At 37.7% G+C, this 23,904-nt stretch overlaps 1 protein-coding gene across 1 annotated transcript in view; it reads left to right on the top strand.

The window, feature by feature from the left end:
• CDH2 (cadherin 2) overlaps window positions 1–20,766 on the top strand; it is a gene marked incomplete at its 5' end in the record, with an annotated part of 37,875 nt that extends 17,109 nt beyond the window's left edge. Inside the window, 2 exon segments of the mRNA XM_006154525.3 lie at window positions 7,120–7,284; window positions 19,358–20,766. Of these exon segments, the coding sequence (XP_006154587.2) occupies window positions 7,120–7,284; window positions 19,358–19,564 (372 nt within the window).
• Window positions 20,767–23,904: the final 3,138 nt, after the last annotated feature.

The raw sequence follows: 23,904 nt of genomic DNA on the forward strand, positions 1-23,904 counted from the left end.
AAGGACCATGAACTTTGAGTGCCCAGCCCCTACCCACCTCCATGTCCCAGAACTATCTTGTTTTAACCACTCCAAACAGACCTAAGAACTCACTCTATCTTATCCTGAGTGCTAGAGTCCAGTGCCTAATTAGTATAACTACCTTGAATTCTCTCTACCAGTACTTAAAACCTTGGTATTGTCCCCCTCAGCAAATTATGTAGTGCATTTCTTTACTGGCAAATGACAAAAGATGCAACTTTTTATTTATTTTGCTTGCACCGATGGTCTCTGCTTAATCCTTTTGCATTGCCTCACTGTCTGTGACCTTGGTCAAATCATTAATCTCTCTGAACTACAATAATCAATAGAGTGGGAACAGTAATACCCCCTTGTTTTTTGTTTGGATTATATGGGGGGAGGGGGTTCTTTAAAAAGTTCATAGAAGATACACATTATGAAAAACCTATGCATAGGTTTCAATTTTTTTGTATCAAAATAAACTCGTACTTTAATTTCATTTTTATAAGAATTTATGAAGTCCCCTCATATGTGACACCATGCAAAAATATACCTAATGCAATGCCTGACAGATTATGAACACCAGACAAAAGTCGGTCCCTTTTCCCCACTCCTAGAACTGAAAATGGCATCTGGCACCCAGGAGCCGCTCCTTAAATACTCATAGGAAGGAAACAAATGTTTCCATCACTCCTTGAAATGAGCTGATTGTGCAGTTCTGCAGTTCTACCTGAAATATTTGCCTAAGATTCCAGAATTTCAATTCATACTGATGTAGCATTTTATTTTATTTTATTTAAATATAACCAAATGCCCTATGGCAGATTTGTGGTACCATTTTCCAAACCAATTATGAATCATTACAAGTCAGCGGAATTTAACAAAAGCCAGAACCAGAGATTTAACTGCTGACTAACCTCTTATTAACACTCCCAGAATTAAATCACCTTTAAGATATTTTAAATCATCGACCAAAAAAAAAAAAAAAAAAAAGAAAAGATTTAAGTTACTTGCAATGTCAGTATTCTAAAAACCCTAATTCCATCCATGCCTACTTTTAATGAACATGGTCAATCAGAGACATTTCATATTTTATTTTTTTCTTTATTATTACTTATACATTCAATTGTTATACATCATTTAGATTGTGAAGAGACTTTACCCAGCATAATATACACTCAGTCCAGCCCAGTTGAGAATACTATACACATCCTCATCAACAGATAATAAACCATACCTGTGTTCCACAAATGTCTTACCTCTCTTCCCCCCCCCCAAATTTCCTTTCCTACACTCTTCCCCTCCCACACTCTCCTTCCACTTTGTCTCTAGCATCCATACATTATTTAAAACAAGATTTTTCCTTGGCCTTCATTTGAAAATTAAATTTCTTTGGGAAATAAACATTGTAAAGATTGAAAATCATAAGAGAATCTTCAGATACCCTCTTACTCTATAGTCTCAGAAACAAAATAAAAGTTTCTTTTTGGATTGTTTATAATCTTCAGAAGTAAGACCATGAACCCAATGACCTTGAAACCATTTTCAATCTCTGTGATTCTCTTTATAATTCTCATCCTACATGTTGTAATTTGTGTGTCTAAGTTAAACATTATGGGATTGTAAAGATACATAATTTAGAAGATTCATGCAGGGTGACCCTTTATCAGAAAGTCTAAAATTGGACCCTCAGGTCAGAACTTCTGCCATGTAACACAGATGGACATCAGAAAAGCCCATCCCTGTGACCTGAGGACACTTCCATCTGCTCCCTGCCACCATCAGATTTTGATAGTTCCCATTTGCAATAGAGAAGGAGAAACCATCACAGAGACTCTAAGCCATGTGTTTTAACCAGTTTCCAGCTTCCTGTATATCAGTGATTTTTCTGTCACTTTTTCAATACCATCATAACTGAGGAATTTATTTTTTATTTCAAGTTTTTTATACATTTAATCACATTATTTAGCTTGCAAAGTGAATATTCTCACATGTGTACATTTCTCTCCAGTCCAGTTGATCATACTATAAAGTTATCAATAAATAAGGAATTTGTAATGGATTTCTATCATGGAGGGGGGCTCACAATGACAATGATTATCCGCAGTGGCAAAGGGAATATTTTTCTTCCCTCCTCCTATGAATTAGTGCTATGGAGTGTAAGGTGATCCAGCTCACATTTCTTGAATTGGCTACTCTTTTCATATTGTATGAATGCCATTGCTGAGATTATATTAAGTGCTTTTTTATGAACATTTTTTAAAGTTTTTTTTTTTTTATTTTCTTCCATGAGAAACACAAAGAGAGACAGAGATAGAAAAGTGCTCCTAACAGAAGCTTCATGCTGTTATCCATCCCTAGTCTCAGCTGGCCATCAGATCACAGGAATGTTCAATCCTAGCTTGCTCAGAGAGGTCCCAGGACACAAACGCATGTCCTTTGTCATGTGGGTACAGTTGTTACCTCTGTGCCACCACCTGGGTCCAGTGAGTTGTGTTTGTTTGTTTTCATTTTTGCTATAAAGTGTGTGCACCCACTGGAGAGGGTGAGAGAAAGTGAGAAGGCATCCATCCAGAGGGATGGCCTTGCCACATTCCCTTCTCCTTTTCTCCACTCGGGATGTTGAGTATGCATGCACACATGCCTGGTTTGTCTTTCAGTCTACCAATGTGGAACTGAAACTGCTAAGTCAACCATGTGTGTTCCATTTGCCTTAACCACCATGCCACCAGCTGGCCACTTAGTGATCACTTTCCGTGAGGCTAACACACTGACGGTCATAAGAACTGAGCAAGACCAAAGAAATTTTTAGGCTTTTGCTGCTCTCTGGTTCCCAGGCTAATAGAAAAAGGCTATCAAAAGAAAGAGAAGATGCTGTAAATTAATATGCCATTCTAGAAGTGTGTTATATCCACATAAATTAGTGAAGCAGGCTAGAAGGAGATGATGCCCTGTTTAAAGAGGACAGCTGCTATCAGCTGTAGCTAATGTCATGCAGGAATGTGAGCTCTATTTTGCCAGCTCATCCTATTTTCAGGGGAGATATACCTATGTCAGATGTTGGTGACTTACTTGAATACTTTTAAAACACTCTCCTCAGTCAAACTCTATTTGTATTTGCAACCCTTGGGTACAGTGGGAGTTAGATAAGAAGTCAGTGCTGGGACCAGCAGATGGCATAGCAGTTATGTCTCTAGACTCCCACATGGCCGAACACAGTTTGAGTCCCAGACCCAGTGGCTTGAAAATCATGCCAGGCATGTGTGTGAGTGTGTGTGTGTGTGTGTGTGTGTGTGCGCGTTTTTTTTTTTTATTTCTTCCATGAGAAACACAAAGAGAGACAGAGATAGAAAAGTGCTCCTAACAGAAGCTTCATGCTGTTATCCATCCCTAGTCTCAGCTGGCCATCAGATCACAGGAATGTTCAATCCTAGCTTGCTCAGAGAGGTCCCAGGACACAAACGCATGTCCTTTGTCATGTGGGTACAGTTGTTACCTCTGTGCCACCACCTGGGTCCAGTGAGTTGTGTTTGTTTGTTTTCATTTTTGCTATAAAGTGTGTGCACCCACTGGAGAGGGTGAGAGAAAGTGAGAAGGCATCCATCCAGAGGGATGGCCTTGCCACATTCCCTTCTCCTTTTCTCCACTCGGGATGTTGAGTATGCATGCACACATGCCTGGTTTGTCTTTCAGTCTACCAATGTGGAACTGAAACTGCTAAGTCAACCATGTGTGTTCCATTTGCCTTAACCACCATGCCACCAGCTGGCCACTTAGTGATCACTTTCCGTGAGGCTAACACACTGACGGTCATAAGAACTGAGCAAGACCAAAGAAATTTTTAGGCTTTTGCTGCTCTCTGGTTCCCAGGCTAATAGAAAAAGGCTATCAAAAGAAAGAGAAGATGCTGTAAATTAATATGCCATTCTAGAAGTGTGTTATATCCACATAAATTAGTGAAGCAGGCTAGAAGGAGATGATGCCCTGTTTAAAGAGGACAGCTGCTATCAGCTGTAGCTAATGTCATGCAGGAATGTGAGCTCTATTTTGCCAGCTCATCCTATTTTCAGGGGAGATATACCTATGTCAGATGTTGGTGACTTACTTGAATACTTTTAAAACACTCTCCTCAGTCAAACTCTATTTGTATTTGCAACCCTTGGGTACAGTGGGAGTTAGATAAGAAGTCAGTGCTGGGACCAGCAGATGGCATAGCAGTTATGTCTCTAGACTCCCACATGGCCGAACACAGTTTGAGTCCCAGACCCAGTGGCTTGAAAATCATGCCAGGCATGTGTGTGAGTGTGTGTGTGTGTGTGTGTGTGTGTGCGCGTGCACACACGCATGCTGTTCTCAAGATCCTGGGAGAAGAATGGAGGAGAAGGGATTGAGGCATAAAGTCAAAAAATTACAAGTCTAATCATCATAAGTCTGAAACCATCTGTTTCTTGTGATTGTTATGCAGAACTATCATATAGTACACCCAGGCCTATCAAGGAATATGTCACTAGGTAAAAGCAGTCCCTAATCATAATATTCAGTTCCCTATTTTGTGTAATTCAAAATTCTGATAAAGCATTTTGCATACTCAGGGTAGAAGCATATATTAGCTATCATAAATAAACTTACTATGTATTTTCTCTCTTCTAGGAAAAGCTTTGGTAATTTTGAGAACCTCATTTACTCACTGTTCACCCACTCTATGGTGCAAGGTGGTTATGCAATTAAATGTGGCCTGGAAAGCCCTGCTTCTGAGAATGAAAGCATTTAGAATACTCTAAATAAACTCTTCTTATCTTGTATAACATTTTAACATTTTTAAGGCTTTCATATTTTTATCATTGTAGGCCTTTATTTTATGATATCCTATTACTAACTCACAATTATAAATTCTGTAATGTTGAAAATGGAGCACATTTGTGCAAGAGCAAGATATTTTCACTCAGGTTTCATGTGGATGGTTTGACATACTCTGTCTTAACAAAAGAAAACAGTACTTTTCTTTGCTCATGTTGTTTATTTTTCCAAAACAGTGCTTTCTCCTTAGTCCATATATGGTTCAAGGTTCAAACCAAAAACCAGTTTTCCCTCTGAGCATTTATTTATTTACTTTTTAATCACAAAGAGTGATGTGTGCACATGAGCATGACAGAGAGAGAGAGAGAGAGAGAGAGGCATCCTCGATAGTCCCCTTCTCCTAACCCTACACCTTTGAAAATGTTAGACTTTGTGATATACCAAGTTTACGTCCCACTCTGGCTTGTCCTACTCTGTATCAACCTCATTTTCCATGTCACATTGCACACTCCTGAGAGGAGAAGCTTTTCTGTCATGATATCTTGGCGCTTAAACCTGGCATGATTAGTTGAAGCTCTTGGTAAGGAATTATTCATGGGGACTGTCATCAGGATTAGAAAACATAGCTAGTACAGAAATCACATTAAAAATAAATGTTCCATACTGTGTAATTAAAAGAAAACATAGACTTAAGATTAAAATCAGATGTATTGAAGTCACCTACACCTGGTTTTGATTCTCATCTTAATCCCTTGGGCAAGTTACTCAACCCTTATGAGTCTTCTTATCTATAGAGATGAGACAATAAATCATTTTTCACAACTTTGTTGGAAAGTATTGGTAGTAAGAAAACACTTATCAACAGCCTAGTAGAGTTCATGGCACATACGAAGGTTAGAAATCCTTCTCCCTTTTATTTCCTTTGTTAACTTAAGCATTCTTCATATTCTTGTCCATCCATGGTCATCTATCTGGTTTGTAACCCTAAATCCAACCTTGTAACTCAAGATTTGACTCATCCTCACACATGACTGTGAAAAGAACCAGACTTTGGAGTCTAATATATTTGGAGTAAGAGTCTATTTTTGTGTCTTAATAGAGTGAGGACTTTGGGTGAGTTACTTGGGTTACTTCAAACTCAGTTTTTTTGTTTCTTAAGTGGGGATGGGGATAATAAAACTTGAAACCACATGTGGTGTTAAAACAATTAAATGACTGGACGTAGTTAAAACAACGAGAATATTACCAAAACATGGTAAATGTTCAGGTGTGGAAAATCAGAACCACTGTTAAGACACTGCAAAAGATTTTAAGTTAACTTTAAACAGAGAGACAAGGCTTCAGCTGAATACCAGAAAATCTGTACTTTCTATAAATGTCAACACTGAACTGGAGAATTTTGGTTAAGCCACGGATATGTCATTTTATAGCACCAGAGTTTAAAGGTTTGAACACTACAAAGTACTTACCCAAACCTAGAATTTTGATCATGTCCACATTATAGTCAGTCTGTCGATCCCTGTCCAGTTGGCGTTACAGCTGAAACTAGTTCTGAAGCCCAACCTATGCCCAGAGCATCCTTGTTGACATGTTCTCCTCCACCTCTCTGAAAGTGATATCCCACAGGGGCTGCCTTGGAAGAGAATCCACACTTTCTGTGGCCTGGTACCACTAGACACGGACAAACTTTTTCTCTAAGGGGCCAGATAGTAAAAAGTTTTGGTTTTGTGGTCCACTTATAGTCTCTGTAGCACATTCTTTGTTGTTGTTATTTTAAGTAACCCTTTAAAAATTTAAAAGTCTTTCTTAGAGAAAAATAGGCCACAGGTCAGACAGGGCCACAGACCATAGTTTACTGACTCTGGCGGCAGACCATAGAAGGGAGAGAGGAATGAAAGATAGCTCGCAACCTCAGTGAACTAATGCTTTCCTTTAGGGAAAAGGAAAAAGCACCCACATCATTTATTTTTACTATTGAAGACATTAAGGCTTATACCTTTGCTTTCATGGTACAGCTATATTTTCTAGTCGGATTTTTAGTCATTTTACAGTGAGACCTCATCGCACGGCTGTTTTCCATTGGAAACTGATGAGGAACATTGTAAAGCAGATGGAGCACAGACTGTAGAAATGAAAAACACAGAAGAAAGAGCTGTGTGAAAGAAATATTTAATCATAACATGAAAAACTCGTAGTGGCAACTTTTCCATTATGTTAAATTTCACTCATTTCTATGCATTCTGAGTATGTTTTAAAACAAAAGTTGTAATTTTCCATCTTTATGCCCATCTATCATGGGATTTTTTATTTTGTCTTTTGCAGGACTATGACTTGAGCCAGCTCCAGCAGCCTGATACCGTTGAGCCTGATGCCATCAAGCCTGTAGGAATCCGACGACTGGATGAGAGACCCATCCATGCCGAGCCCCAGTATCCAGTCCGATCTGCAGCCCCGCACCCTGGGGACATCGGAGACTTCATTAATGAGGTGAAAGAGAGACTCACTCCCCTTATAAGGGTTCTATGTTATGCTAATGGTTAGATCTATGTAAGGCACACATTTCTTAGCTATGTCGTTCATTAAAACATACTTGCTTTTTCTTCAGTTTGTCTTTGTATAAAAGTAAATGTGGCTTCAGTAATAAAGCAACCAGAAAGATCTATCAATTCATATTCTCCATTCCTGAAATGGCATTCACATATTTCATCAGCATTAGTCACACCGTCAAGGCTTTTTCCTTAGATTACATGTAATAAATAGACTAACAATATTATAGTACATTCTAATTTCATGTATTAACACTGATCAATGTAACAGTAGTTCCCTTCATTTTCTTTACGCCGTATCCTTTGAATCACAATTGGTGAGAATTCAGTGCCTACCTAACAACTCCATCACAGAAATTAGTTGGAAGAACAGCTAAATTAAATATTATGTAAGTGATTTAAATACTTGTCTAGTTGAGGGGTTTTAAGAGTCTCTGTGAGAGGAAGCTAATTCTCTGTTGAATATAACGGATGTGATTTTCACTGTCAAAATTATTATGGCATTTTTTTATTTCATTACTGACCAAGGGTTCTGCCATGTTTAATACATCAGTTGTGAGGCAGAATGATTTATGCTGCTTCTTTTGAACATGGCTATAGTCTTGCTGCAATTCTCCTTTTGAATTTTTATTGTAAGCCTAAGAGAGTGATACTTATTGACACTGACTGAATATATGGCAGGACTCCTATTCTCTGGCCATATTCCCTTGTTTCATATCTCTTCTGAGATCAGAATTGGTCTTAGTGCATCACGAAGTGGAATGAGTTTGTAGTGAAATTTCAGTCTTGTGTTGATAAGTCTCTTGTTTCTTGGGCTTCCTTGAAATAGTTGTAGAATATGTATACATAATCAATCTACCTTAGGTTTTAGATGCACTTACAGGTTGGAGAAAAAGTTTTGAAACAGAGTTGGAATATTTATCTCTCGCTGCAACTATCCATTACTGTCTGTTCCTAAATTATACGCTGCTTTCTGAACACTTGTATTCATTTCTGCTAAAGACGTAATAGGTTAATTTGTAATCGACATGATTTAAAAGCAGATGAAAACCAAAAACAACTGAATGCCAGTAATTTTCCTTTATCTACATAAATATGCCCTGACTTTTCCAGCTCTTATTTTAAATTTAGATCTGGTTAAGGAATTTTGCAAGAATTTATATATACCACTAGATCTTTTAGAATATGTAAGAGTGCCTGATGATTTTACTCCTAATTTAGTGTTCATCGTGATGAGAAATTGTTGGATCGTTCCTGTAGTTGTCAGGTTTCAAGATATAGTTCATCTTTCAGCTGTAAGTGTAGGAAATAATCTTTTTAAATGTAATAATCTTGGAACCAACAGATGTTAGACCGGTTATCTCGCTGGACTGCCACATAGTTGACTGTGGTTTGAGTCTCAGACTTGGTGGCTTGAAACTCATGCCAGGTGCCTATGCGTGCTTGCCCAAGATTCTGAGAGGAGAATGGAGGAAAAGGGATTACAGCTTGGTTATCTCCCCTGGGGAGTGATTTCTCACTTTCCCTCTCACTGTCTCTGTCTCTCTCTCTGGCCAGTGCATGTGCCTTAAGGCAAAAACCTCTATTTAAAAAAATTTAAAGTAATAATCCTAGCTTGAGTATAATTCAACAAACACAACTAAATGTTTGTGCCTGTCCCTGAAGTGTCAGTATTCTGCAGCATTCCATCTCATTTTTGTCCTCTTCTTTTCTTAGTGATAAAGATTAAATGCTGAGCATCTTCAATAAAGCTGTTCATAATTTGATTCCTGACTTCTCCTCTCCTTCCTCACATTTCTTTTCTGTGCTGCAGCCCCACTGAACTCTTTGGGGATCCTCAAAAGCGTCACACATTTGAACAAACTATAACTTCTACAAAGCCCTTAACCCCTTATTCTGTAAAGACTCACACTTATTTTTCAGGATTGAGCTCAAACACCCCCTTTTGTTGTGAAGCCAGCCTGAGCACCTCTAGAAAGTGATAGCAAGACGGGTCCTCAGTCACAGCCCTCCCTGGCTGGGGTATACAAGAGGGCTTGTATTATGGCAAAGAGAAGTAAGGTATGAGTTTAGTGTGATAGAAAAATGTTTTAAAACCCATTTTTTTATATAGGTATTTTCCACAAACTTTGAGAGAACCATGCATAATTCTTTCTTCTACACCATCATGCGAGTTCTCTCCTAGATGGGAACTGTTTCTTATTTGTCTTTGTATAACTTAAACATCTAGCGTGGTGCCTAGCTGTTCGATTTTGTTGTCTTGAGAATTCAAGTACTGTGGAAAATGTGTACAGCATTAAGTTATGGCACCACCCAAGTTGCATTTGATTGCGATCAGTGGGGATCCAATCTGGAGTCTTTCACTCTAGTGTTTTCCATTCAGAAAATAAGCACATTAGTCCTAAGTTTGTGCTTTATGCGTGTGTGTCTGTCTGTTCTAAGTGTGTGTTCATTGATTTTTTTTTTTTACAGTGACTGCATTTCTTCCGTAGATAGAAAAGATGACCTAGTTAATAAAATTCAGTTATCCAACCCTTCTAATATCATAGTGAAAGAGTTACAATAAGAATTTCTACTTGGGATTTCATTTCTCTAAAACAAGGCTCAGGTACACAATTGAAAAAGTGACTTTAGACCATAGCAAACCTAATTACTGAAACAGAAAACTTTCTTCCAAACAACTGACTGACAAATTAACTTCTAGAATACAGTCAATGCATAATTCGAGGATTATCTACATATTTAAAAAATGCTTATTTTAAGTCATCCTTATCTTGTTTCTTTTGTTTGTTTGTTTGTTTTTTGTTTTGTTTTGTTTTGTTTTTTTGAGTGGTTTTCGCTATAGGGCACATTAACTCGCCAGACAGACAGAGAGGGACAAAAAGCGAGAAATCACCCCCCAGGGGGATGACCATGCCGCAATCCCTTCTCCTCCCTCTGTAGCGCCCGCACCTGCCCCCAGCATTAGTTTAAGCCACCGGGTCCGGGACTCGAACCATGGTCGACTACATGGGAGTCCAGCAACATAGCCATTACACTAACTGCTGGTCCCAAATCATCCTTATCTTGATTTAGGATCATCCACAAGGCAAATCACTCTTGAATGTTCACTGTGTATAACATAACTCTGCAAGTGAAAAAGTAAACAAGGCATGGGCCAGTAGGTGACATGGTGGTTCAAGTCCTGGATCCCATATGGCCTAACACAGTTCGAGTCCTGGAGCTTGAGAGTCACACCAGGACATGTGCGTGTGTGCCTAGAATCATGAGAAGATAATGGAGCAGAAGGGATTACAATGTGGCCAATCCCCCTGGGGAGACATTTCTCACTTTCCTTCTCTCTGTCTCTCTCCAGCAAGCACAAAGCTTATGTGAAGAAATCTAAAAAAAATAAAATGATAAGCATAGACTGTCTTTGTGTGTGTTTCCTACTTTGCTGCCAGTGTAGTCTGTGTACCGTGCAAACATTCCACTATCTGAAGCCTAACTCTTCCAGGTGTTGGAGGTCTGCTGCATCTGGTTCTTACTTCGCTTTCCTATTTCATCTAAGGCCCTTTCCCAACCAGCGTCTTGCGGGCCCAACCACAGCAAACTCCACTTGTACTTCACAGTTTTACCTTGTAATTCCATGCCAGTGCTTATTCTGTGCTTTTCCCTTTCTCCTTTGGCTAGAAGTTAGTTTCTTCACTAAGCTTTAACCAGTCTTGAAAGGGCCAGGGACACAAAGTCTAGGTTGGGCACCATCCAGTGGTAGCTCTTTATACTATACACACCCCTTCAGAACGTCTATCCCAGGGTTCCGTTCTGCCTCCCTTCTGAGCCATTCCATGGTCCAAGGGAAGAGATGCTTATCCCGGGAGAACAGAATGGGGCACACTGAGTGACTAAATGATAAAAGATTTGATTTGGGAATCATTCCCAAAATGGCAATTAAATATATGGAATTGAATGTGATTACAAAATGGAGAAATGTGGAGGAGAGGAGATCAAAATTCTGTAACTAGAAATACCTCTAAAATTATAGACAGAAAATCGAATAAGTTGTCACAGAAAACAACCAAAAAGAGTGCTTTAGGGATGTGATGGTCAGTTCTGTGGGGAAGTTCAAGAAGACAAAAACTGGGGAACCAGCAGTTGGCGTAATGGCTATGTCGCTGGACTCCAACGTAGTCGACCGCGGTTCGCATCCCGGACCCGGTGGCTTAAAACTCACGCCGGGCGCGTGTGCGTGCGTGCCCAAGATCCCGAGAGGAGAATGGAGGAGAAGGGATTGTGGTGACCATCCCCCCTGGGGGGTGATTTCTCGCTTTCTGTCTCTCTGTCTCTGTCTGTCTGGCGAACACATGCGCCCTGTAGTGAAAAACCTCTCCAAAAAACAAAAAAAGAAGATGAAAACTGTTGGGAGGCCAAAGCCAGTAATAATTCTTAAAAGCACTGTATAGAGTCTTCCATCCAAGATACCCATTAAGACTTATTCAATGTCTTTCATTAGCTAAGCTGGGGAGACAAAAATAAATACATGTAGTTTTAAAACAGTTGAAGGCACCAAGAAAAAACTCAAGCACATTTTATTAAAAAAAAAAAAATTAAAACAAACACAAATTCATTTTATCTCCAGGTCTTATTCGATGTAGCAGAGTACCAAATGTTCCAAAGGAAGAATAATACAGTGATGATTATAATTGGGATGCTTTTATAGATGTAAGAAATAGGAGAGCTTGTGAGAACATTTTCTAGTTTATTTGTTAAAATAATGAATGAATGTTGCCTTGAATTTAAAAAATGATAACTTACTTCCAGTCTGGTAGGTAGAGTAAAACGAGTCACATGTTTTTGAATTTTAACTGCAGAACTTTTATTCTATTTTCAGTTTTTAAATATGACCTTCAGGGGGGGTGAAAAGTTGAAACAAATTAATTTAACTTCAGCCTGACAATAGGTATAAGCATACTTCCAGTAATTTTACTAATCTTGAATATTTCTTTATCTCAGAAATATAAAAACCCAGTGCATACTTCTGTTAAGAGACAGACTTTTTTTTTTTTTTTTTTTTTTTAAACAGGATCTACTCTGTCACCATCCTCCTGCCTTAGAGTCTTAGCTGGGACTGCAGGACTCTACCACCACTATGACTCATCAATTTTTGATTAAAGTTATCTAAAAATTTATGAAAGGTTCTTAGAACAGCTTGCTTGAAACTACTAAAGTTTAAAATGTTTGCCTTTTTCTCCTGTTAAATACATTTAATTTGTCCTCTTTAAAATATCTCAATTCCACTCTTATATAGAAGTTGGGTGTTTGAGGTCAAATCTAGCTTCTTCATCTAATTCGTTACCTGTACAAAATCAAGTCCTTGGTGTAGCCTCTTGGAGTTCCAGTTTTATTATTTGTACAGTGGGTATAATGATAGGATCTGTTTTTTAAGATCGTGGTGAGGACTAAATGAGATAATATATATGTTGAGTCATTGGAAAAGTCATGATGCATTTGTGCATAGAGAAACAGAAAAATACATCATGATTTTTATGACAACCTGATAGATAGAAAATGCTTGGTATAGTGCCAGTCCTTTCCATAGTAAAATCTCTTTTATTTGCTCTTTTAAAAAAATTTTGGCATAGAATGCATGCACATACACAAGAGAAAAAGAAGAAAAGACACAAGAAAGAGAGAATTCTCTCTCCAATGGGGCTTGGGCATATTCCCAGTGTCTTTTTCAAGCCAGAGCTTGAACTGCTGGCTGCATGGAATCTGGCTTCCTCTGCACAGTGTTTAACTGGCACACTATGGGGCCAGCCTTAAAAATCCCTTAATTATTATTAATAACGTATCTATTATTATTGTAGGTAAATTACTTTCAGGAATAAAAGTTTTATCCTATTTTCCAATTGTAAATATAACAATTAAAATACTCTCCTTCCCCCAAAAATGAGCTCTAAGTAAAATGAAATTCCCTTAAAAAGAAATACTAATGTTGGCATGAGAAGTCACTGAATTCTCATGATCTCTCTTTAAAAAAAAAATCCCACTGGACACATGTGCATGCATGCCAAAAGTTCCAAGATGAGACCAGAAAAAAGATTGCAGTGTGGCATCCTTTCTGGGGGTTGATTTCTCACTTTCCCTCTGAGTCTCTCTCTAGCAAGCACTCACAACCTGGGGGAGGGGGGAAAAACTGCACTAAATAAACTCGTACTACAATTTCATTTTCACAAGCTTCTTTTTTTTGAGAGGTTTTTGCTATAGGGCGTGTGCCAGAAAGTCAAAGAGACAGAAAGCGAGAAATCATCCCTTAGGGGCGATGCCCATGCCATAATCCCTCCTCCATTCTCCTCTTGGGATCTTGGGCATGCATGCACACACACCCGGCGTGAGTTTAAACCATCAGATCTGAGACTCAAACCACGGTCGACTTCATGGGAGTCCAGCAACATAGCCATTATGCCGACTGCTGTTCTCTCATTTTCACAAGCTTCTTAAGGTCCTCTTTGTATGAACAAGATGCAGGGAAGGGGAAAACAAAACCCCGGGCAGCAGTGCAAAATGATGAATGTCTAGAATACTTCTAGGATATCAGGCACTGTGTTGTACATCAGGAAATGGACACAAAACGGCCCCTGCAGAAGGGGATGCCACAGGCTGGCATGGCAGTAATAAAGCAGTAATAAAAGTGGAGGGCATCAGAGAGACTACCAGAAATGACTCCCAGTCAGGGCTGGACAAAAATAATCCTTCATACAGCAATGGTGACATTTTTAATGGGCTTTTGGACTGGTGGGTAGATGGATGAATATTAGTCAGATGAAAAATTGTGAAAAAGACTATTTTAGACAAAGGGAATTACATTTCAACTAGTTAGAGAAATGAATATTCAGGTAGCATGAGAAGTGTGTGAGAACACTATGCTTGTGAGTTTGAAGGAAATGGTGTATAAATTTGTTGTGGTTGCTGGTGTTAAGAACAGCTAAAACTGAAAAGGTGGATGAACAATCTAGACTCACAGTGCTCTTCTACAGAGTTTTTACTTTATCTTATAGGTTACCCAAATATTCTGCATTTTAGTTAACACCTGTTTTTGTTTTTTTCATTTTTACACACTTATTATTTACTTAAACTTTTAATCATTTCCTAATAACTTTCCTAAACAAAGGGAAATGTTTTAGGGTGCCAGTGCGCCAATCAAAAATCATCTTGCATACCCCTGGGAAACTCCTTCCTTATTTAGGAAACATGGCTATAGGTCATAGAGGACAGTCTGAATGTTTTACTTGGAAAGTGATATCAAAAGAAAAGGGAATATAGAGAAACCAATAGAAGCTGCTAGGAAAGAAGCAGAAATAGTTCAGGAGACAGGAACACCAGTTAGAGAAGCTTTGCTCTGGTCCTGACAGGATATAGTAAGGACCTAAACTAAAGCGGTGGCACGAAGGCTGCAGAAGACAGAATGTGACAGGAGAATCAATAGGACCTCTCTCTTATATCCCTCATGTGCTCCTCAGTGAAGAATGGAGGTTTTTATAGTCACAATAAAAGTGTGTTTCCACCCATAAAGCATAGGGATCCGAAGTCTGTAAATACAGGCTTAGCAAGAATTCAGTCAGAGCCATAGCTCTTTTATTTTGCACAGGAGCTTCAAACTTCAGAAAATATTGGGGTATCGGAAAAGTCATGACATATTTTTGTGTTTTTCTAGGCAAAAATGTGTCATGACTGTTTTGATACATCAATAGTGCAGGTTTATCCATAGTTCAAGATGAACCCTTTCAGAAAAAGCAAAACAAAAGCATACTTTGCTAGATTTAATCAAACCTAGAGAAACACATGCAGTTAGTTGGTAAATTTGGAAATAGTACATTACACTTCACATGTGTTGGTCCATTTCTATGTCACATAAGGAAGGGCCAGAAGGTTCTGTTGCCCACTGGATTTCCCACTGGATTTCTTCTCTGCATTCACTCTAGTTGCATTACTGATACTTTGAATTTCTCAGAACTTGACTGTGATTTTTTTTTTTTAGAATTACCAAAGGTTTTCCAATAATTTATTTAGTATCTCATTCAGAAGGATCACATTTATTCTTGACTATGAATCAGTGCTATCTAGGCCAGTCTGTGGAATACTGGTGGTTAAGGCAGATGAATCCCACATATCAGTGGGTGTAGATTATGTATAGTGTTATATTTTAAGGAATTTAAAGTAGGTGGCTTGTACATTTGGTGTAGGGCCTTGCTGTTTTTTAACCTACCAGAAAAGTCCAGGCAACTTCTAGTGTTTATTCTTTGGTCAAACAGGCATCAATTTAATTTGAATCCAGACACTCTTTGAAGCTCATTTTAGCCTTGACCTTTCCATGGTTCCACGTTAGTGCTGACACTGTAAGGATTGGGTGGGAATTTCTGTGTATTTTCACTTAAGTATCAAATTGTGATAAAGTAAGTGACCTGAATAAAGTGATCTTAGCCATTGTCTTTGCTGTCTGTATTATGAAGCAGTTTTCATAATGAAAATGTAACATTAGTCTATAGAGACTTTATCCTCCTTATCAAGAATCTCCCTGACTTTTCATAATTTTCCTTTAGATCTTTTTGGGTCCAGAATTTGTGTGGCTCCAAATTAAACAGTGTTGAACTTAAGGAATCAATTACCTATTTTATACAGAAAAGGGAAGAAGGGGTGCATGCAAATTTGTATTCCACATTGTGAAATATAAAATTTATCAGGACAAGCATTCATTTTAGCTGCTTTTTAAAAAATAGTTTTGCCATAAGGTATGCACACTTACCTAACAGAGACAGAGAGACACACACAGAGAAATTGAGAAATCAGCCCCCCTACCCCCTGGGCATGGTGGGAAGGCCATGCTGCAATCCCTTCTCCATTTTCCTCCTGTGATTTTGGCCACACATGTACGCGTGCACACACAGCATGATTTTCAAGCTGCCTGCTGTGGGAGTCCTACACCTTAGCCACCGCACCAACTACTAGGCCCCTGATCTAGCTTCTTAATAGCTGAGTTTCTACCACTAAGTAAAATACATTATCATAATAGATACTTGACAAATAAGTCTTGAATTGAATTTTAAAAATACAATACAATAAAATGAGTAAGTGTGCATTTGGAGTATTTGTTCTCTAAAGCCTACTGTAACTAACAACTCCAAGTATCATTAGCTTACAATACCAAAATTTACTTCTTGCTCCAGTTTTAGGTCAGCTCTAGGCCACCAGCAGTCCTGATTCACATGTCATCTCTACCATGTTAGGCTCTAGCAGAAGGAAATCTTCATCCAGGCCAGCCATTCTAACAGAGGGAGCAGGAGCAAGGAGCAGGTAGAAACACAGATAGGACTCAGAGCAGCTCTGCTCTTCCCTGCTGCTCACATTTCACTGGGCAAGGCCGATCATGTAGCCAAGCCTGACAGTGAGGTTAGGGAAGTAAATTTGACTCCAGAGAGGCACTCGTGGTAGTGTGGGCATGTCATCCCCTACGGAAAAAGGTTTGTGGGTCACTAAGGACAGTAACATAGTCTACCACAGAAAGAAGTCATGCATTTTAAGAAATTATAGGTTATGGCTCTTCGTCCTAGCAGAATTGCCTTGTAGCTTATTCTAAAAATAAGATAAAGCCCTATCTAAAATTACTTATGTTTTATATGTTGAGAAGTTTACTGAAGATTTGTTTCATTTTATCTAGACTTTCTCTGAATTACAAATTGTATAACATGCTCTAAAGAAAAGTGTGCTTAATTAAGTAGGTAGGATTTTGGCAAGAGATACCTAGAGTTGGGAAAATGGGTAGTGTCTACTTTTCTCTGTTACTTTTAATTGGAGTCAAGCAGCTACCACTTTGTTCTTAAAATAGTGTGCCTTCCCATTTTTTTGAAAATGTTTTAAAATTCCAAAGCTGGAAGTTTTTCTCCAAACTTCATAGTTTTAAAGAAACACTAACTAATATTCATTGAGATCTACAAATGTCAGACACTGTGGAGAGCCTCGAATGCATTATCTTCAGTTGGTCTTCATAATAATTTTATTGTTGTTAATGTTGCAGATGAGAAAATGCTGAGATCCCACAGCTAATACTATAATCAGAGGTATCAACTCAGAGTCTGATCTCCTCACCACTATTACATGCTGACTTTGACCTTAAATTTGATGCTTTTCCCCCCTATTCCTCCTTCATGCATTGGAAAGAAAAATGCATATCTGCTCATAAAAACACTGCATATTCATGCCCATAAAATGTGTATGTATTGGAGGGATTGATCTCTCATATAGGGCAGTCTGTACCACATCTTGGATAAGTGAGACCATCATAAGCCTACCAGCATTTGAAAAGCAGAGTTGGGGGAAGAGAGAGTGATTATTTGGAAATAATAATTTGGTTTATCTTGGAGTACTAGAATGGGATTGGGAAAATATTGAGGGCCTACTATTAAAGTGTCCCTTGAGTACATGTACTCTCTGGCAAATCAAAAAAACAAAACAAAACAGACTCCCCCTTCCCTCCAAGAAAAAACAGGAAAAAGAAAAAGACTCTAAAAGACAAAAAAAACTAAACTTTTGTAGAGCATAGTTAAGAATTAGGTCAAGAGTCTTCAGTTGTACATTAAAAAGCATCTTTTAGCAAGAATTAAAGAAATAGAAGATGATAATCATTTTCTGGTATATTTTTTAATGTAAAAGAAGAAAACTTAAGAGCCAAACATCCATGTTACTTTAGATTGGCAGAATTTCCTCTTCTGTCTTTATACTATATACAGATACTGGATCATGCCTGCTGCAGGGTTTATAGGGGCTAGAAGTCACCTGTATTTTTAAAAGTACCTGGTCACAATTTATCAATTAATTTCACATTGTATTTCTTTAATATCATTTAAAATTAGGGCAAATAAAATACTATTTCCTTCTTGACCTCCTAGCTCTTCATTTTTTATATATACATACGTGTGTGTGTGTGTGTGTATATATATATATATGTATATATATATATATATATATATACATACATATATTTATTCAAGATAGAGTGTGTGCATGCACACATTAGAGAGATGAGCCTCCTCTACAGGGCCTGGTCACTCCATGATCATCTTCCAGTTCATTAGATCTTTGGTACTTGCAAACATGTTGCAAGGTATATGAATTCCTTGCAGTTAATGCTATTCTGAATTTATCATCCTCATCATTTTGGCTTAGACTTAATTGTTTAATTGTTGTGTTACTTACCTATTATTTGCATTGTGTTGTAGTAATGCTTGTTATGCTAGATTGTATACTTGCAGAGTTTCAAGGACCATATGACAGTCATTTATATCTCCTTTTCCTTGTTTTATATAGACCATTTCTGTTCAAACTGTTTGTAGTCAAGATCCACTTACTCCGACTCTGATTAGAGTCCACGTGTCACATAGTGTCACAGCCCTCTGTATTATTTCATGTAACCTCTTTTCACCCATAGTTATTCATTCACAACTGGTCATGCATGGGCTGTTACACAGTCACACTTACTGAACTTGCTGGCCAGAGTAGGAGTTAATTCCACAAATGTTTGTTGAATAAATCAGTGAATGAACGAGATGATTTTATAGTAATTACCATGGTATAATTTAGCTTTATTTCAATGCGATGTGTTTATAAAATCGAGCACTGCTGTCCTATTTACTGTGTTGTTTAAGATCTTCCTTTCTCTGCTTCAAGCATTTGGCTTTTGATTTCTGTCCCCTGTCAAACATTCTCCAATTAACCTCTGCCCCCATCATATGTCTTGGCCTCCATTAACGAGGCTCCTTAGGGATGTTTCTATGCAGAAGAACGGAGTAGGTTAGTTTTTGCCTAATTTTCAAATGGTAATAATCCCAATTTCTGTGTGTCGCAATGTTTTGAATGGCAAATGGAAATGTGCAAACAAGTGTTTGATCCCATGGAGTCCGTAGGATCTTCCTGTGGTTTTGTAAATTGTAAACCTCTCTTAATTCTTTCTTTTTTTTTTTTTTTGTCTTTCCAAATTGTAGGGCCTTAAAGCTGCTGACAATGATCCCACAGCTCCGCCATATGACTCCCTCTTAGTCTTTGACTATGAAGGCAGTGGCTCCACCGCCGGGTCTTTGAGCTCCCTTAATTCCTCAAGTAGTGGTGGTGAGCAGGACTATGATTACCTGAACGACTGGGGGCCACGGTTCAAGAAACTGGCTGACATGTATGGTGGAGGTGATGACTGAACTTCAGGGTGAACTTGGTTTTTGGACAAGTACAAACAATTTCAACTGATATTCCCAAAAAGCATACAGAAGCTAGGCTTTAACTTTGTAGTCTACTAGCACAGTGCTTGCTGGAGGCTTTGGCATAGGCTGCAAACCAATTTGGGCTCAGAGGGAATATCAGTGATCCAATACTGTTTGGAAAAACACTGAGCTCAGTTACACTTGAATTTTACAGTACAGAAGCACTGGGATTTTATGTGCCTTTTTGTACCTTTTTCAGATTGGAATTAGTTTTATGTTTAAGGCTTTAATGGTACTGATTTCTGAAATGATAAGTAAAAGACAAAATATTTTGTGGTGGGAGCAGTAAGTTAAACCATGATATGCTTCAACACGCTTTTGTTACATTGCATTTGCTTTTATTAAAATACAGAGTTAAACAAACAAAGAAACAAAAGAACTCATGGAGAGATTTTGTTATCCTGGGGGATGAGACCATGAGACTGGAAAATGTACATTACTTCTAGTTTTAGACTTTAGATTTTTTTTTTTTTCACTAAAAATCTTAAACCTTACGCAGCTGGTTGCAAATAAAGGGAGTTTTCATATCACCAATTTGTAGCAAAATTGAATTTTTTCATAAACTAGAATGTTAGACACATTTTGGTCTTAATCCATGTACACTTTTTTATTTACTGTATTTTTTCCACTTCACTGTAAAAATGGTATGTGTACATAATGTTTTATCAGCATAGTCTATGGAGAAGTGCAGAAACTTCAGAACATGTGTATGTATTATTTGGACTATGGATTCAGGTTTTTTGCATGTTTATATCTTTCGTTATGGATAAAGTATTTACAAACAAAAGTGACATTTGATTCAATTGTTGAGCTGTAGTTAGAATACTCAATTTCCAATTTTTTAATTTTTTTTTTATTTTTTATTTTCTCTTTTGTTTGGGGAGGGAGAAAAGTTCTTAGCACAAATGTTTTACATAATTTGTACCAAAAAAAAAAAAAAAGTCAAAAGGAAAGAAAGGGGTGGCCTGACACTGGTGGCACTACTAAGTGTGTGTTTTTAAAAAAAAATTGAAAAAAAAAAAAAGCTTTTAAACTGGAGAAACTTCTGACAACAGCTTTGCCCCTGTATTGTGTACCAGAATATAAATGATACACCTCTGACCCCAGCGTTCTGAATAAAATGCTAATTTTGGATCTGGTGACTGGTTTGAACTTTTTCTTTTCTACTTGAGCTGCTTTGAATGTTGCAAAAATCCCAAGTACTGGAGTTTCACAGAGAACAACAGTACAAAAGTATGTATTTGTTCTTGTACTTTCACCATTGAAACGCGTAGCATGGCAACCGTTTACAGTGAGCAGCCGAGGGATTCATTATGGAACATCTCACCACCGTAGAAGAAAAACATCAAGTGCTCAGGAATAGACCCTCCAGGTGGTGACAGACCTTTATCTTCCATGAACTTTGGTGTAATTCTTTATAACTTACATTCTCATTTGTTTGTGGTCAAGCTAATGATAGCTATGCCAACTCTAACAGCACTTACCTATTAGAGCTGTAGCATAAGGAAAACGTCAGTAAGGTGGGTTATAGGACTGGAACCTTCAGCGGACACTTGTAATTCTTGTGTGATTCATTCATGGACGTGCTTGGTTTGTGTACTTAGTGGAACACACATAGGTTTGCGTGACCTTTATTCTTTGACTTACCTATTTGCTTTAGTTTGATGTAGTCACAGAGCACAAAATAGGAAGCGATCTTGCTAAAATCTTTAGAAGAGTTTCTATAACTATGATTCATAAGTGAATTTTAAGAGACTTACAAGAATTCTCACTGTATTTTTCTATTTGCGTCATAATCATTCTCATGCCATATATTTTCACAGTGTACATTATGAAGTGACACTTAAATGAGGGGCCTTCAAAAAGTTCATGAAAACATATACTACAGAAACTATGCATGAATTACAAAAATTTTTTCATACCTAAATTCAGTTTAATTCCATTTATCCAGGAACATTTTGAAGTACCCTGATACATATACCTCCTCTAATTAACTCCATGCTTTTTGCTTAACATAAAGGTTATTTTATATCAGACAGTGGAATTTACTTTCCTATTGATTCATTTTGCAGGCAATACTTACTTGTTCCTTTTCTAATCATTAAATGCCAGAGCTTGCCTCTGGGAATTTCCATAATGAAACTTACTAAATTTGCTAATTGGAATAGTCTTTTCTAAAATTGATCTTAGACTGTGCCTCCATATTATTGTATGAAATTGAAATGAAAATTGAACTATCTTTTCAAATTCGAACATTGCAACACTTAAAAATTCACATAATTTAGGCGAACATTGTTCAAGTTATCTTATGGTTGATGTAAAGTGACAAACTATATCGAATGAATATATATATATATAAAGTTTAAGCATTGATAAACATTTTACATATACACAATCAATCAATATAAACATAAATATTTTCAACACTTCCCATTTTTTTAAATGTAATACATGACTATATTTCCTTTACAGAAACAATTTTTAAGGAAAACCAAGAAACTTATTTAAGAGTGGATACCATCTTCCTTGCTATAGGAGAAACGTTTAGCTGGTCACTACAATTTCTAGTTCTAAGAAACATTTTTTACATACACATTTCCATAAAGATTTTATTTTGTTTCATTTTCATGAAAATGGGATTGTACATTATGTATTATTCTGTAACTTGCCTTTTTCACTAAAAGTGTATCTTGAAAATTTTTCCATATTAGTATATATATATATGTACATCTACCTCGTTCTTTTAACTGCTACATAGTATTCCATAATATGGACATGATAGTTTTATTGAATCATTTCCTACTTAAGATGTTGTTTTCAGTTTTTTTCACTATTAAAAACAATGCCACAAATAAATGTCCTTGTGCATGTCTCTTTGCATGGGAGTATTTCTCTAAATTAGACGATTGAAGATAGGACTGCTGGATTAAAGAATGTGGACAGAAGTTAATGAAGTATGACTGAAGTTATAAATGTTTTAGCATTACTTCAAAGTCCCTTTAAGCTCAAAGAAGATGAGGCTTTCTAAAAGCCTCTTCTTCCTCGGACAAAAGAATTTTACACAGCTCAAAATAGTAACCCAAAATGTAGCCAGAGCTGTGTTCTTTTTACCTTGGAAGTTAGCCTTTGACTTGAGACACACCACTACTTTCAAGTATTCGGCAAGATGACTGCAGCCACGTGATGTAATAAATCTTCGAAAACTGTTTTTATGAATATGGTTAATGGACCCTATCCAGAATCATGTTTTCTTATGCCCTTCTGGGTGATTTGAATCTCTTCTGCAATGTTGCCAATAAAAAATATCTATATAAATTGCTGGCATCCCTATGAAATGAGTTACTTTCCATGATAAAAGTGTGCGCACTTCAAATGTTAATAAAACATCTCTAAATATCCTTCATTCAAGAATACACTAATTTACACTATTATCAACACTGTCTACAAAAATCTGTTTACCGTTACTCCCTATAATCCTGAACATTCCATGTTCTGCTATTATGATGGACGAGAGATACCTCATGTTAATGATTACACTTTCCTAATGGCTAATAAGGCTGATTGGGAATTTCCTTTTTCTTATGTTTAGTAGCCATTTGTGTTTCTTGGAATTACCTATTTTTATTTCTCGATTGGGTTATTTGCCTTTTTCCCATTAATTTGTGAGATCTCTTCAAAAGTATTTCTTTTCCTCTGGTCTTTTGCTAATCTAGTAAATGATCAATTTTCCACAACTTGTTTACAACTTCACCCTTGGGGGCCCGCAAGTGGTGTGGAGGTTAAGGAACTGGATCCTGTTGTCCCACTGGGTGGTTCAAGTCCACGAACTGGCCACTTGAAAATTACATGGGCTGGTACCAGCAGTTAGGGTAACGGCTATGTCACTGGACTCCCATGTAGTCAACCGTGGTTTGAGTCCTGGACCCAGTGACTTAAACTCACACCGAGTGCATGTGCGTGCGTACCCAAAATCCCAAGAGGAGAATGGAGGAGAAGGGATTTCGACGTGGCCATACCCCCTGGGGGTGATTTCTCACTTTCTGTCTCTCTGTCTCTCTCTGTCTTCCTGGCGAGTGCACGAGCCCTATGGCAGAAAAAAAAAAAAAATTACGTGGGCACATGTGAGTGCATGCCCAAAATCCCAAGAGGAGACTGGAGGAGAAGGTACTATCTCCCCAAGTGGATCACTTCACACCCTACCTCTCTGTCTCTGGCAAGCACAAGTACCCTGTGACAAAAACTAAAAAAAGGAAAAAATACTCAACCTTAACACAATC

This window comes from Tupaia chinensis, unplaced genomic scaffold, assembly GCF_000334495.1.
Source record: "Tupaia chinensis unplaced genomic scaffold, TupChi_1.0 Scaffold000414_1, whole genome shotgun sequence".
NCBI lineage: Eukaryota > Metazoa > Chordata > Mammalia > Scandentia > Tupaiidae > Tupaia > Tupaia belangeri.